Source organism: Thamnophis elegans, chromosome 5 (assembly GCF_009769535.1).
Source record: "Thamnophis elegans isolate rThaEle1 chromosome 5, rThaEle1.pri, whole genome shotgun sequence".
Taxonomy (NCBI): domain Eukaryota; kingdom Metazoa; phylum Chordata; class Lepidosauria; order Squamata; family Colubridae; genus Thamnophis; species Thamnophis elegans.
Window position 1 is genome coordinate 27,971,797 of NC_045545.1, and position 14,666 is coordinate 27,986,462.

General features: G+C 36.3%; 1 protein-coding gene across 4 annotated transcripts in view; it reads right to left on the reverse strand.

The window, feature by feature from the left end:
- NFIA (nuclear factor I A) overlaps nt 1-14,666 on the reverse strand; it is a 322,795-nt gene that overhangs the window by 85,479 nt on the left and 222,650 nt on the right. For all 4 annotated transcript variants that reach the window (XM_032218140.1, XM_032218139.1, XM_032218138.1 and 1 more), the window contains exon 5: nt 4,496-4,613. In XM_032218140.1, coding sequence (XP_032074031.1) covers nt 4,496-4,613 — 118 coding nt within the window. The remainder of the gene's footprint in view (nt 1-4,495; nt 4,614-14,666) is intronic.

Sequence of the window (14,666 nt, forward strand, 5' to 3'; positions counted from 1 at the left end):
GATGCATGCATGCATGCATGCATGTATGTATGTAGTAGTCCATGTACCTAGAGTTTCTCTTTGTGAAGAGAAATAGTCATTGGTTCAGGAGCAATTCTTCTGTGGAGAGTCTCTATACTTTTGGGGAATTGTCTGAAACCCATTTTATTGTATTTCCAGATAATAAACAAAATTGTCTTAAAGCTTGCTGTGTGGCTTATTTCCATAAGTCTTAAGAAGCTATCCCTAAAGATTGATTGGATCATTCCAATCAGCAGGCTGCATTTATATGCCCCTCTGTTTTTTAAAGAAGAATTAATAGGTGTAGGATAAGGTAAATTTCTTTTTTTTTTAATACATTCCTATGTGTTATATATTCATTGAAGCAAATTAACATTTTATAGCTATATGGCATAGTACCATATACAGTTCTGGAATGATAAGAACAACAATATTAGGATTTGGGAGATATTGCTCCTGGACATATTTGTTTATACTGTGCAGGTAGTCCTCATCTTACAGCCACAATTGAAACCAGAATTTTGGTTGCTAAGCAGGTAATCACATTCTCAGTTTTTTCTATTCATGATTATTGAGCCCTGGCTTATCCTAATCTTGCTTTTTGCTTCCTTACAGTATGTTTGCTTACATTAATCGTCAAATGCTTGCACTGGACCTAAGTTGCAGACTTCAAATGCAGTGGACTAAATTCAGTTATCATGTTGTGTTAGGCACTTGAAATACCCCATGTTCGCATGTAACAACCTATTTACCATTGGGTGAGTCTCAGAGATACTCCTACTTCTATATTAAACTGTTTAATCAAGGGTTCACTGTAATTGTTTATGTATGTATGTATGTATGTGTGTGTGTGTGTGTGTGTATGTATGTATGTATGTATGTATGTATGTAGATAGTTTATCTATCTATCTATCTATCTATCTATCTATCTATCTATCTATCTATCTATCTATCTATCTATCTATTATTTATTTATTTAGGAATTTCTTTATACATGTAGATAATTTTATCTTTGGTACCGAACTTGAAGTATAGGTTACAAAAATATATATGGTTGTTGTACTGTCCGCATAGTTTACATATGACATTTTTTATTTATTTTAATGGAGACATGTTCTTTACAAGGAATGAATATAATTATGTGAATAATTATACCTAGATAAGCAAAGTAAATATTTTAGGGGAAGGACAAAATATTGTCCTTTCCCTAATCCATTAGGACCTAGAAATGAAGCAAAATTACTGTTTAGATAAAGAGCCAATGAAAGAAAATCTTGGTTTCTTTAGAGTACAAATCCCAAATTTAGGCCTTGAAGCCCCAAAACAGTTTAAAATGTTTTAAACATTTAAACATCAGAGAAGGACAGAAAGATTAGTCCCTCCTTGTTATTTACATCTCCCTCCTCCGGTAACAAGGTTATAGCATAATATAACCATCATAGTAGCTGACTTGAATTCTGACAAAAATGTGAGGAACTGGAGAGCAGGGAATCCTTGAGTTTCAAAACTACAGTCAGAAGAACTTGCTAAATGTATTTTCCACAACAAGATCAGAAAATCTACTGTCAGCTTTATAAATCTATTGCATATTTCTATGTAAAAAATACAGCAGACCCTTCAGAGGCTAAAATTTTGGCCACAATGTGAACCCAGAGACAATTTTTTCCCATAAAACCTCTATTAAAAGTAATAATCCTCTGCCATTGTTCCATCACTTCTAAGACTTTGCTGAGAAAACCCACACTTCTTAAAATTTTGTTCTTTGAAATTTGAGGTGATTCTTCTCTTTGTAAACTTAAGGAGCGGAACAACTATGCCTTCTTCAGTGTGTTCCCTGTTTCATAAGTCTTTTTACACAAAGGCAGGTGTACTACACAAATATGGTTAAATATAAATGGACATATATAGTAGTTGACCTCAGCTGCTCTTATATTTAATTTGATGTCATGAATGGCTAGTCATTTATTTTTAAAATAATTGTAACAAGAGTCCTGTCATAGCTGAGGAATTCTAAAAAAGCCTTCTGATCCCTAAGTTTATGAGGAAATGCAAATGTCAACAACGGATTTTTCTTACCATACAATCATTGCCTCAATCATTTTGCTAGGCAACAATACTAAAATGTACTTCGAAGTAAATGTACTGGAATCAATATAAATATGCTTCCAAGTAAATACATTTAGAAGTAAATAATTTAAGACTTTTTTGCCTTACAAAAGCAATATGAGGAAACAGGAAACATACTGTGCAGCTATTCATTACTGATACTATTTTACTTGGCTTCTTATCTGTATCAGGTATTTGTAGAAGAAGATAAGAATGACAGCTGTGCTTTCAGGTATCACTGATAACATGTCTATTTTAACAATCCTGGAGTAGAAGAAAATAGCCTTAGACTACGTCCAATTAATGAGAATTATATACACAGTACTTGGGACTCATAAAAAAGTGAAACTCTAAAAATGGATGTACTGATTACTGATACATATTAAGTCCCCCCCCACCCCTAGTTGGAGAAAGGACCATGAATGAATATAATTCAGTTATCACAAATTAATAGCCAAAGGTGGTTCATGTAGGTAGTCCTTGACTTACGGCCATAATTGAGCCCAAAATTTATGTTGCTAAGAGAGACATTTGTTAACTGAGTTTTGCCCCATTTTACAAACTTTCTGCAGTTGTTAAGTTAGGAACACAGTTGTTAAGTGAATCTGGCTTCCCAATTGATTTTGCTGGTCAGTGTCACAAAAGGTGTTTTACATGATCCTGGAACATTGCAATCGTCATAAATATGAGTTAGTTGCCCATTGTCTGAATTTTCATCACATGACCATGAGGATGCTGCAATGGTCATAAATGTAAAAAAAGGTCATGTCACTTTTTTCAATGCTGTTTTAACTTCAAACAGTTACTAAATGAATTGTTACACGTTAAGAAGTACCTATATTATGATGTAACTCTTGAAAGATCAAATAAAAATACTATGATTCATTTGTTAGGTTAATACCCCGCCTTTTATCCAGGAGTTCAATGCAGTGTATCTAGCACTCTCTTCCTATTTTCACTTTTGTGAGGAATGCTGAGGCACAAGAGCAGGATCTGGTCTGTTTACAATAGGCAAAAATAATAACATATCATAAGATGCTATTGCACAGATTGCACTTGCATCTTATGGTTAAAAGTAACTGCAGTGCCATAGTTGTTGAGTTGGCTACTGCTATTTATTTTTTTTAAAGATGATTGTACATACCATATTTTTCGGAGTATAAGACGCACCTTTTTCCCTCAAAAAAGAGGCTGAAAATCTGGGTATGTCTAGATCTCTTTCAGTCTGGTTTCAGGCCTGGTTCAGGCCTGCACCGAAACCGCTTTGGTTGCACTGACCGATGATCTTTGGCGAGCCAGGGATAGAGGACATTCCTCTATCCTGGTGCTTCTTGACCTCTCAGCGGCCTTCGATACCATCGACCATGGTATCCTTCTGCGACGGCTGGAAGAGGTGGGAGTGGGAGGCACCGTTTTATGGTGGTTCTCCTCTTACTGCTCTGACAGGTCACAGTCGGTGTTGGTCGGAGGACAGAGGTCGACCCCTAGGCCCCTTGAATATGGGGTGCCGCAGGGTTCGGTCCTGTCCCCCCTCCTATTTAACATCTACATGAAGCCGCTGGGTGAGATCATTCGTCGGTATGGGATCAAATACCATCAGTATGCAGACGATACCCAGTTGTATCTGTCCACCCCGTGCCAACTCAGTGAAGTGGTGGAAGTAATGTGCCAGTGCCTGGAAGCTGTCAGAGTCTGGATGGGAATGAACAAGCTGGCGCTCAACCCTGATAAGACTGAGTGGCTTTGGATGCTGCCCCCCCAAGATAGTCCAGATATTCCACCTTTAAACCTGGGGGGTGAATTTTACACCCCTCAGAGAAGGCCCGCAACTTGGGTGTTCTCCTGGACCTGCAGCTGACATTAGAACACCATTTGTCAGCTGTGACCAGGGGAGATTTTGCCCAGGTTCGCCTGGTGCACCAGTTGCGGCCCTATCTGGACCGGGAGGCACTCCAAATGCTCACTCATGCCCTCGTCACCTCAAGACTCGACTACTGTAACGCGCTCTACATGGGGCTGCCCTTGAAAAGTGTTCGGAGACTACAATTGGTCCAGAATGCAGCCACGCGAGCGATACTAGGTGTACCTAGATACACCCATGTTACACCTATCCTCCGTGAGCTGCACTGGCTCCCTATTGGTCTCTGAACACGCTTCAAGGTGTTGGTTATCACCTTTAAAGCCCTACATGGCCTAGGACGCCTCCTGCAACATACCTCCCAGCGCCCAATAAGATCGCACAGGGTGGGCCTTCTCCGGGTGCCGTCGGCTACACAATAGGACTCTATACATCTTTTGGTAGCTTTCCATTTCTACCCATATTTGATTACCCCAAACACTTATCATGTCACAACCTTTTAATTCAACAAACATACTACACAGAAATTACCTGGTAGAAGAAGTGCTTGGTAAAGATCTCCTCATTGCTCCTGGGCTCATACTGTAATACGAAGAACTTTCCAAATCTGAGAGTGAAAAATTAGGGCCTGTTCCTGCAGCTATTGGTGCTGGAAAAAAAGAGAAAAAAGTTAGGAAATGATGTGAAAAATTATCTCCTTCATTTGATGACTTGACCCAGCATAGAAATCGAAAGATATGCGATAGCTGGCACTATAACATTAAGGCATTTTTCATTTAATCTTTTCCTTGCAATTATTTTTTTGTAAAACGAAAGTCTAACTTTTACTAATATATTTTAATACCCTCCTTTGTTAATACTATATGAGAAGTGCTACTTCTGAAAAACTTTCCTCATCACTGATACATTGGGCAACTTCATGAAACTTTCAACCAATTTTCACCACTTATTGTTCTGTGAAATGGTTATGTTTGTAACTTGCTATAGTTTCCTTTGACTATCACATGCATGCAATAAAGCAATTTATTTATATATTAACAAAAATACTTCTAACTTTTTCCTGTGCAGAGTAAAAGAAGGCATGAATCTATTTCTGTCAATAATATGGATTTGATATTCACATATGATGTCACTAAATGTCTTTACAGTTAAGCATTACATTGTCTGATACATATGCAGTTAACACAATTTTTTATAAGAATCTAAAATCTGCCCTTGCCTTATAAGGAAACTATTTTTTTCAAGAATTAAGATTTATTGTGTATATTTCAATTGGGTTTCAACTATTGAAAATAAAAACACTGTGCAAAACTGGTTATTCAATCATAGGCATATAATAATGCTTATTCCCAAATTCATATTCTTCACGCTGAATGTATATCACAGGTATTAAATCGCATACTATTCTTCATCAATGAATGCAAATAAAGTTATACTTTCAGTTGTAATTAGTGAAGGTTTTACAGCTACACATTCATTACTGAATGGAGCAGTTCATAGCTATATATCTGGGATGGCAAACATATGGCACGCGTGCCATAGGTGGCACACAGAACCATTAGTCAGGGCACATGAGGCATTGCCCTGTCAGCTGGCCAGTGCATATGTATGCTGGCAAGCTGAGTTTAGCCTTTTTAAAAGCCATTTTTGCCCTCTCCACACTCTACAGGCTTTATAAGAGCCTGGGGAAGGCAAAAAGAGCGCCCCACTCCCCGGAGTCCCTCCGGAGCTTCCCCGAAGCCTCCAGAGTGCAAAAACCAGCCCTATGAGCAAACTGGAAGTTTGGGAACGGACTTCCGTTTTGCTCGTAGGGTCGGTTTAAGCCCTCTGGAGGCTTCAGGGAAGCCTCCTGAAGGTCCCTGAAGCCCCCGGAGGGCCTCCAAGGGAGCAGGGGAGGCTCTTTTCACCCTCTCCAGGCTCCTATACAGAGCCTGGGGAGGGCGAAAAAAGAATGCAAAAAATGGGGGGGGGGTCACACCTCTCATGTGCGCATGTGCACTGGGGGGGTCATGTGTTGAATTATGGGTGTGGCACACCCGTGCATGCCCTCACTTATGGCACATGAGCCAAAAAAGTTTCGCCATTGCTGCTATATACTGTTCTGGGCACTGTGTACCATGGGCAGTCAAACCATTCTTTGACATTACATATGAACAATTCTTTGCAAAAATAGCAATATGCAAGTATCATTAAATTACAACAACCGATGATGCTGCCTATTTATCCATTTAATTCTTTTCAATGCAGTGTTATATGTATTAAACAAAGGCCATTAAAATAAATGAAATAATTCATTTATACATTTATATTACTCTAATGAAGGCTGTCAAACTCGTGTAGTCATGGTGGCATCACATGACGTATCGCAACTTTTTTTCCCCTTCGCTAAACTGGGCATGGGTGTGGCCAGTGTGTGATGCATCTGGTCTGCAGGCTGCGAGTTTGACAACCCTGCTTTAATGAATCCTGATCTAGGAAAAACAAAACCGTCTGCTCTACTGCAAGGACAACTGCAATTATCAACACTGACTATGGAGTTTGCTCCAGATCTACTCCTGGTCATGTAGCACCTGAAAAATAGTTTAACATGTGACAAATACGAAAATCACTGAATAAAACAAATTGATGAGAACTAGATAACAGTAGCCACTACATTAAGATGAGCTTCTGCAACAATAGCTTTTACAGCTGAAATGCAGAGATAATACACATTAAAATCCCTTCTCATTCTGGTGGAAGAAAATGAGAAATGGAACTGGCATGGCCTCAGCAGGGTGTCTCAGACTCAGACCCCCTTGAGGACTTGAAGAAAATAAGATTTTACTTAGGAAAACCAAATGCTAAAAAGTAACTGCACAAAAATTCAAACTTAGATATATACATCACAATCAGATAATTCAAAACACTTTTAAAAAGCTCCTACAGCATGCCCATTTTAACGTAACACCACAATTTTCCTTGGACCTCAAAGGGCTTCTCAACAGCAAACTCACATGTAAACACAGCTCTTCTGATTCAGTTTGGTCTACTGAGGTTCTCCACTGCAGGGATGATCATCTGTAGATGGTCTGTGTCCTGTCACCCCACCACTCATTCTCCCTCCCCGCTCCCGCCACAAGCAATATTTATTATCACAAAACACTCTCTTCGTTATAACTATTTTTATCATTGTCCTACTTGGCTACAAAACAGGTTATCATGATCTGAGGTCCTTTCCACCCATGCCATGGAATGAAATTGAGACTTTGGACATGCAAAGAATGGTTCGGGCTCTAAATTACAATACATTAAATAGTAGATAGGTTCTGGCTATAGCCTATAAAAACAGGTTGCACTAAGAATACAATCCTTATATTGTTATATTGTTCCCTTGGTATTGTTGAATCCATGTGCACTCTGATACAATGCATTTTAAGAGCACAGAAGAAGAAAAATGAATGTTATTAAAATTGGAATTAGTCTTAAAGAGAAATTAACTTATAAAATAAACTTATTTACTACCTAATTGCACTATATTTCCTGTACAATTGGTGAATGAAGTTAAGAAAAAAGGAACATTATAAAATTAACTCATTTTATCAATTTGTGCTGTCTGCTAGAGTTTCCTGACATGGAGACAAGGGGCTGTAAAACTGATAAATTTGCATGGAAAAAGAAACCAGTGTAAGTAATTTGTGTAAAAGGTAACAGAGACATGGACTGCTATAATTCAGAGACCCTGCAGATAGCAAAACTGCTGCAGGAAGAATAGTGATGGGTTAGAAAAATGACCACACTGCAGTCCGTCTGACTTAAATGGAAATCAATCATAAAGGTACACTCTGCAGTATCTACTTTATAGTTTTAGCAACTTCTTTGCCAAACATTCTTGTGTTTTAAAAACCATTTCCTTGATAAATTTGCTTTCATGAAAGACCTGTAGAAGGTCTGGATGAAAGATTAATCATGAATCCTAAGGACCTTATCTTGTTTTCAATACAAGAGATAAACATCAACAAGAAGTAATGATAAAAATAATAAGAGGAGATGAAACCCTGCTCTTTTGATAATGCTGATACAAACATATGTGTTTGTGCATATACTGATATATATATATCATCAGCTTGAAATAGATCTATACTAGTCTCCCTTTATTTATTTATCAGCATAAATATAACAAATGTAACAAAAAAGGCAACAGTAAAAAATATTGGGTTTCTGTCTGGATGGTCTCTTGTGACGAGCCTAATGACAGAGAGTGGAAGTGTGACCTTCCTCCCATACTTGGGCATACCAGGGGTTGTGACTAAAGTAAAGTCACAACCCCTGGTATGCCCAAGTCACTAAAGTCACAACCCCTGGTATGCCCAAGTATGGGAGGAAGGTCACACTTCCACTCTCTGTCATTAGGCTCGTCACAAGAGACCATCCAGACAGAAACCCAATATTTTTTACTGTTGCCTTTTTTGTTACATTTTGTTACATTTTGTTACATATATATATATATATATATATATATATATATATATATATATATATATATATATATACTGATATATATATATATATACTGATATATATATATATATATATATATATATATATATATATATATATATATACACACACACACACACACACACACATACACATACATATATATATACATACACACATATATATATACATACACTGCTTACATTTTAAGACTTCCATTTGGTAGATGGACAGTCAGATATAGTAAGTGTGCTTAAATAAATAAATTACAATTTTAAAGAAAAATGAAAATAAAAAAAAAACAATATTAAATATTTAAACTTATTGTAAAGATGATTAGGAAACATTTGTTAATATAATTGAAAAAACGAGAGCAAATGTAAATCAATAATTAGATGAAGAGTTCTTCAACATTCTTTGTTTCTATGCTAATTTTTCAATAGTGCATATTTAGATTCTTAAATTACATACATTGGTATAGATGTTTTTAACATTTTTTTTCATAAAAAATAAACCCAGATGTGATTCTAAGGCACTGTTCTAATGCCCCCCTCTCTCTTTAAATAGATATAATCTTATTTATATTCCCTTTATTTCTCCACAGAGCACTGGGGATGACTTATAGCAAGATAAAACAGAAATGACAAAACGTATGAATAAAAACAATGTAATTAGAATAAAGGCAAAATTAAAATGTATCATATCATTAAACTAATTAAAAATATATATTTTAGTTTTCCAAAGATTTGCCAAGTTTTTTTCTTGTACCAAAGAGAAAAATGAATTAATTTATTTTGCTGCATACCATACTAGCAATACATGGAAAGTAGTATTAACTGCCAACAGTTGTGAAGTAATTTTCTAAATTTCTTTGCCCAAATAAATAAATAATGAGCATTGCTTCTAGGGATGTTAATATGTGGGGATCTGACTTCAGTTCCTTCAGCACAATCTAGGAAGTATTTGATTACTATAGTAATTTTAGAAGGATGAAATACAGGTATTCTTCCATTTACAACCACGACTGAGCCCAAAATTTCTGTTGTTAAGTGAGGTATTTGTTAAGTTAGTTTTGCTCCATTTTACAACCTTTCTTGGCACAGTTGTTAAATGAATCACTGCAGTTGATAAGTTAGTAACACGGTTGTTAAGTGAATCTGGCTTCCTTATTGGTTTTGCTTGTCAAAAGGTTGCAAAAGTTGATCACATGACCTTGGGACACAGCCCTACCTACTTAGCCAGGAAACCCTACATCACAAGGAACCCAGTAAAGTGTCAGCCCTGGTTCAAATGCTTTGATGGGAACCCTTTGAAATATGAAGGCAGATTGTTACTACAGTGGTATCTTGGTACTCAACTGCTTTGAAACTCATAAAATCTGGTACTCAAAGCATTTTGACGCAAAAAATTTGTCTGGTACTATTGTTTGGTACTCAAAGCACTAGCTAGATCTAGTTGGTGTAGGCTACCTTGTGACTCACTACATTATTTCTTATGAGAAATATCTGTTTGGTACTCATCATTTTTGGCACCTCCTGGAACAAATTAATGATGAGTACCATTGCACATAATTTCCATTTTTCAAGAGTTATATATTTTCATGAGCTCATATTGTTAGAGTATTCAAACAGGTCTCCTAGCTAATCTTTAGAAAGTTCTGACTAAAACCTACTTGCCATTTTGACCTGCTTAGATATTGTCTGAAAACTGCCCAAAATACATAAATCTATTACAATTGACGTCATGATTCTGAAATGCATATGTTCTTTTTCATATATAAGATTTTCATAATGAAGAGAGGAGTTGTAATCAAAACAGTTTCTCTTTAGCCAATCCCCAGATCTTATCATTTCCTGACCTGGAGGGGTGATTATTTAGAGGAGAACCACTGACCGTCTCCCCAAATTCTAAAATCCTAGAAATCCAATATTTTAAAATCTAGGAGGGAATTGCCACAAGTAATGGTGTAAACATTCTGCAATGAATTTTTAATGTAGAGGGCAGTAAGAGGGCAATCCTTCCCCTTCTTTCTAGCAAATAAAAAGAAATACCAGAATGTATAAAAAGAAATAAGTTGCAGTTATAGAGTGCCTTTTGAATAAAGGCATGTCAAATTATTCCCCGTTGTCTCTGACGAAGACTGACTTCTACAGAAACTATGTGTTCCCAGAAGCCAGCTTTGCTTACCCCATTGGACAGTCTCACACAGACTGCTTCAAAAATAATATTTTCGAGGTGACAGATAAGACAGCTGGTGGGAAGGTGGTTCTCTCAAACACAGTCAAACAATGCAAAAACACGTATGCTCTTTCTGGTTTAGGCAGAAGGATGCAAAAATACCCAGAATCACAGAGGAGCTGTTTGGGATATGCCCTGTTTTGTGGGGCCTCTCGTGAGGGCACCAATCCCTCTCTCTCAAAGCCATCACACTCTGTTATACAGCATCTTTACAAGTAGCCTACAACTTACAACTATTCGTTTATTCACCATTCTAAGTTACAACAGCACTGAAAAAAGTGACACGACCATTTTTCACACTTACGATCACTACAGTATCCCGGTAGTCACATAATCAAAATCCAGAAGCTTGGCAACTGATTCATATTTATGATGTCTGCAGTATCCTGGGGCCATGTGATAACCTTTTGCAATCTTTTCACAAGCAAAGTCAAGATTCATTTAACAACCATGTTACTAATTTAACAACTGGAAGAATTCACTTAGCAACTATGGCAATGGAATAAGCACAATGGAGTAAAACTCACTTAACTGTCTTGTTTTGCAACAGAAATTGTGGTCATAAGTCAAGGACTAACTGTACTGACCACTAAATTACTAATGGTTTGGCTATGCATATTCCCTTCCCTATCTACAGTTTAATCAGCTAGTTTAAATGATTGATATTTGGGGGGACGGAGTGATAGTTAACTTGTAGTATGGAACTGCCCAATGGAAAAATCATGCAGAAACTCCATTTTAATTATATCATAGAGTGGGACCTAATGGAATCAGTAGGGGTGACCTATTTCAAAATACAGGTAGTCCTCAACTTACAACAGTTCATTTATTTCAAAGTTACAATGGCATCGAAAAAGTGACCTATGACCATTTTTCACACTTAGGCCCATTGCAGCATCCCCATGGTAACATGATCAAAATTCAGATGCCTAGCAACTGGCTCACATTTGTAACAGTTCCAGTGTTCAGGAATCACCTTTTATGACCTTCTGACAAGCAAAGACAATGAGAAAGCCAGATTCACTTAACAACCATGTTACTAATTTAACAACTGCAGTGGTTCACTTAACACTCAAGGAAGGTTGAAAAATGGAGCAAAACTCACTTAACAAATGTCGTACTTAGCAACATAAATTTTGGGCTCAATTGTAGTCTTAAGTCATGGACTACCTGTAGTAAGGGTAGATCAATGGCTGCACATCATATTCTCTGAGACTTCTTGGCAATTTCATTCTCCTATTATCTTCTGCATTATTGCTACAGTACTAAATTGCCAGTGAGAAATGCTGCTGCTTTGCTAGAGCCTTACAATAGTTTTCAAGACATACAGAGGATGTTTCACCTCCCAAGGTGATTTGGGGGAGGCATGTTCTACATGAGCAATCACTATTGTCTTTATTGCTTTTAAGCAACAGTGATTCATGCTGTACAACAGGAGAATTATTGCAAGTCCCAAACACTAGGGTGCCACCTTATGCCAACCTAAGGATTTTATTCTAGTCCACTATGGCAAAGACTGTTAAACGTACCTGATAGCAACAGCAGATTCTAGATGTTTTAAGTTTATCTAACCTCTGTAGATTTTGATTTATTATTTTAATAGAACCGGGTGCCAATCTAAAATATTGAGTGCATATTTAAAATCAGCAACAGCCAAAAACAATCATATTTCTTCAACTGATGTGTTTGTTAGGGAGAAACCTTCAGCCAATATTTTAAGAATATTTCATTGAATGGGATATTTCCTGAAACTGAGATTCAGAACTCATACACACCCAGAGATTTCATTATATGGTTTAAATGGGAAATTTCTGATAAGTATAGCATCCAAGCAGGTAAATGCTTTCTACTGAAATGAATAGGGGTGTATTTCTAAAGGTGTATTGGATCTAGCTGCTAAATCTGCTGCAATTAAAACTAGAAAATATAAGGAAAGTCTTCCAGGGAAGAAATAGTGGACTGAAGACAAAAGCCCATGAAAAGCAACGCTGGCAACTGCAGTGGAATGAAGAGCCACTGGACAGGAAGAGGGCTTGAGATCACCCTCCAGTTCTCCAGACAGTTGCTCCTTGTAAGTCTCCAGCAGGTTTAATGCTCTGGGAGATGAGGGAATAGCCAACTTGCTCAAACTGCAATCTGTGCCTTTGAAATGACACTAGGTTCACATTTTCTAATCGATTCTGGAAATTGCTTGTTGATTGCTTTTCAGCTGTTAGGAATCTTGGGACTGACAAGAATTATAGTACAAAGTGAGTTTCCTTCAAATCTTAGAAAAAGTAATTTTAAATACAAACTTAAGGACTTAATAAACAGTAAAATAAACTATTTTCTAAAAGATTTTAGAAAGTCACAAACAGACTAAGATAAACTTGAAATAAGATTTGGAATTAATTATTATAAGATTTGGAATTAATTATAAAAAATCCTTCTGGCGAAATATATGTGTGTGTGTGTGTGTGTGTGTGTGTTTTATTTGTGCTGATAAATAAATAAAGGGAGACTAGTATAGATCTATTTCAAGCTATTTAGCTCTCATCAGCTAGCATATAATGTTGTATTTGTGCTGATAAATAAATAAAGGGAGACTAGAATAGATCTATTTCAAGCTATATTGGGTTTCTGTCTGGATGGTCTCTTGTGACGAGCCGAAGGACAGAGAATGGAAGTAGTGATCTTCCTCCCATATTTGGGCATACCGGGGGTTGTAAAATCTATATGTTCAAACAAATATATGTGTGTATGTGCATATTTATGCATGACTTTAAAAATTGGACACTAGAGGGAACTAGAAGCAACTAAAGCATTGAACATACAAAAGAAAGTGATCGATGTCTTAATAATAAAAAGGAATATACAAATATCAAACTAAGAGAGTTACCTGAATAATTTTCATATATTGGATGTACAAATAAAGTTTGTTAAAAGTTATTAAAGAGTTTTTGAGAAGAGACAGAGAAAAAAATGAAAAGTTCTACAACATTATTTGAATAGACTAATCAAGATGGAAGTAAAAGGAAAAAATATAAAGTTGGTTTATTTGATCAAGGTTAATATAGGTATGTTGTTATCTGATAACCATTAAGGGACTTTTCTGATGAAAACTGATAAGATTTTAAGGATTTGTTCATAGATAAAGAGATAAGATATGGGGGGGAAAGACCATTTGCTGTATTTTAAGAAAAGAAGATAAGTTATTAAAATGGTTGTGATGAAGGGTGACATTATTTCTTTATACATTTCTTTTTCTTCACTATGCTCTTATTTTTTATTTCTGTTTTTTTCTTTTCTGCACTTTACATTTTAATTTATTTTTAATTGGTATTAATTTTATCATTATAATTGTAATTTTTAATAAAATTACTATTAACAAACTACAAAAGATGAATATAGCAATAATTACTGGAGTAAAATTTTGAGTTTTCAAGGCCTGGCACAGTTGTCAACAAGCAAAGCAAAAGCATTTTCCTTTTCTCCTTGGACTCTAGATTGTGTCACAATAAAATACAACCAAGAAACCGTTGATCAATAGAATGGGGTGGTGACAGGTACTCCTCATTCACTGTTGTTAGTGATTATTGACAAACTGGTAATGATCATACTGCAGCATGCCATTCAGACTAATGACATTAGCATTCTGTAAAGGTCAAAAGAATGGCTAAAAAAAGAGATTGAGTTGTGTACGGGTTAGATCTCAGAAACCCTAAATGTAAGTAATATTTACAAGTACAGAAAAATTTGAACTTCTATTTCACAAAGAAAGGGTGTGATTTTACAACAGGGTACCTTAAGGTTCCTAAAATCTGTGTACAATGTACAAGGTAGTTGCTGAATGTACATGGTCATAGACAACAGACATGCAATCGTTGTGCTATTGTCTGCAAAGATATTTATTTAGCTAGTTCATCAGTGTTTTAATTCTGAAAGCAAATCAACTGCCACTGAAATTGTTCAGATTAGGGGGTAAACAGCCTCTTTATGAAACAGCCCA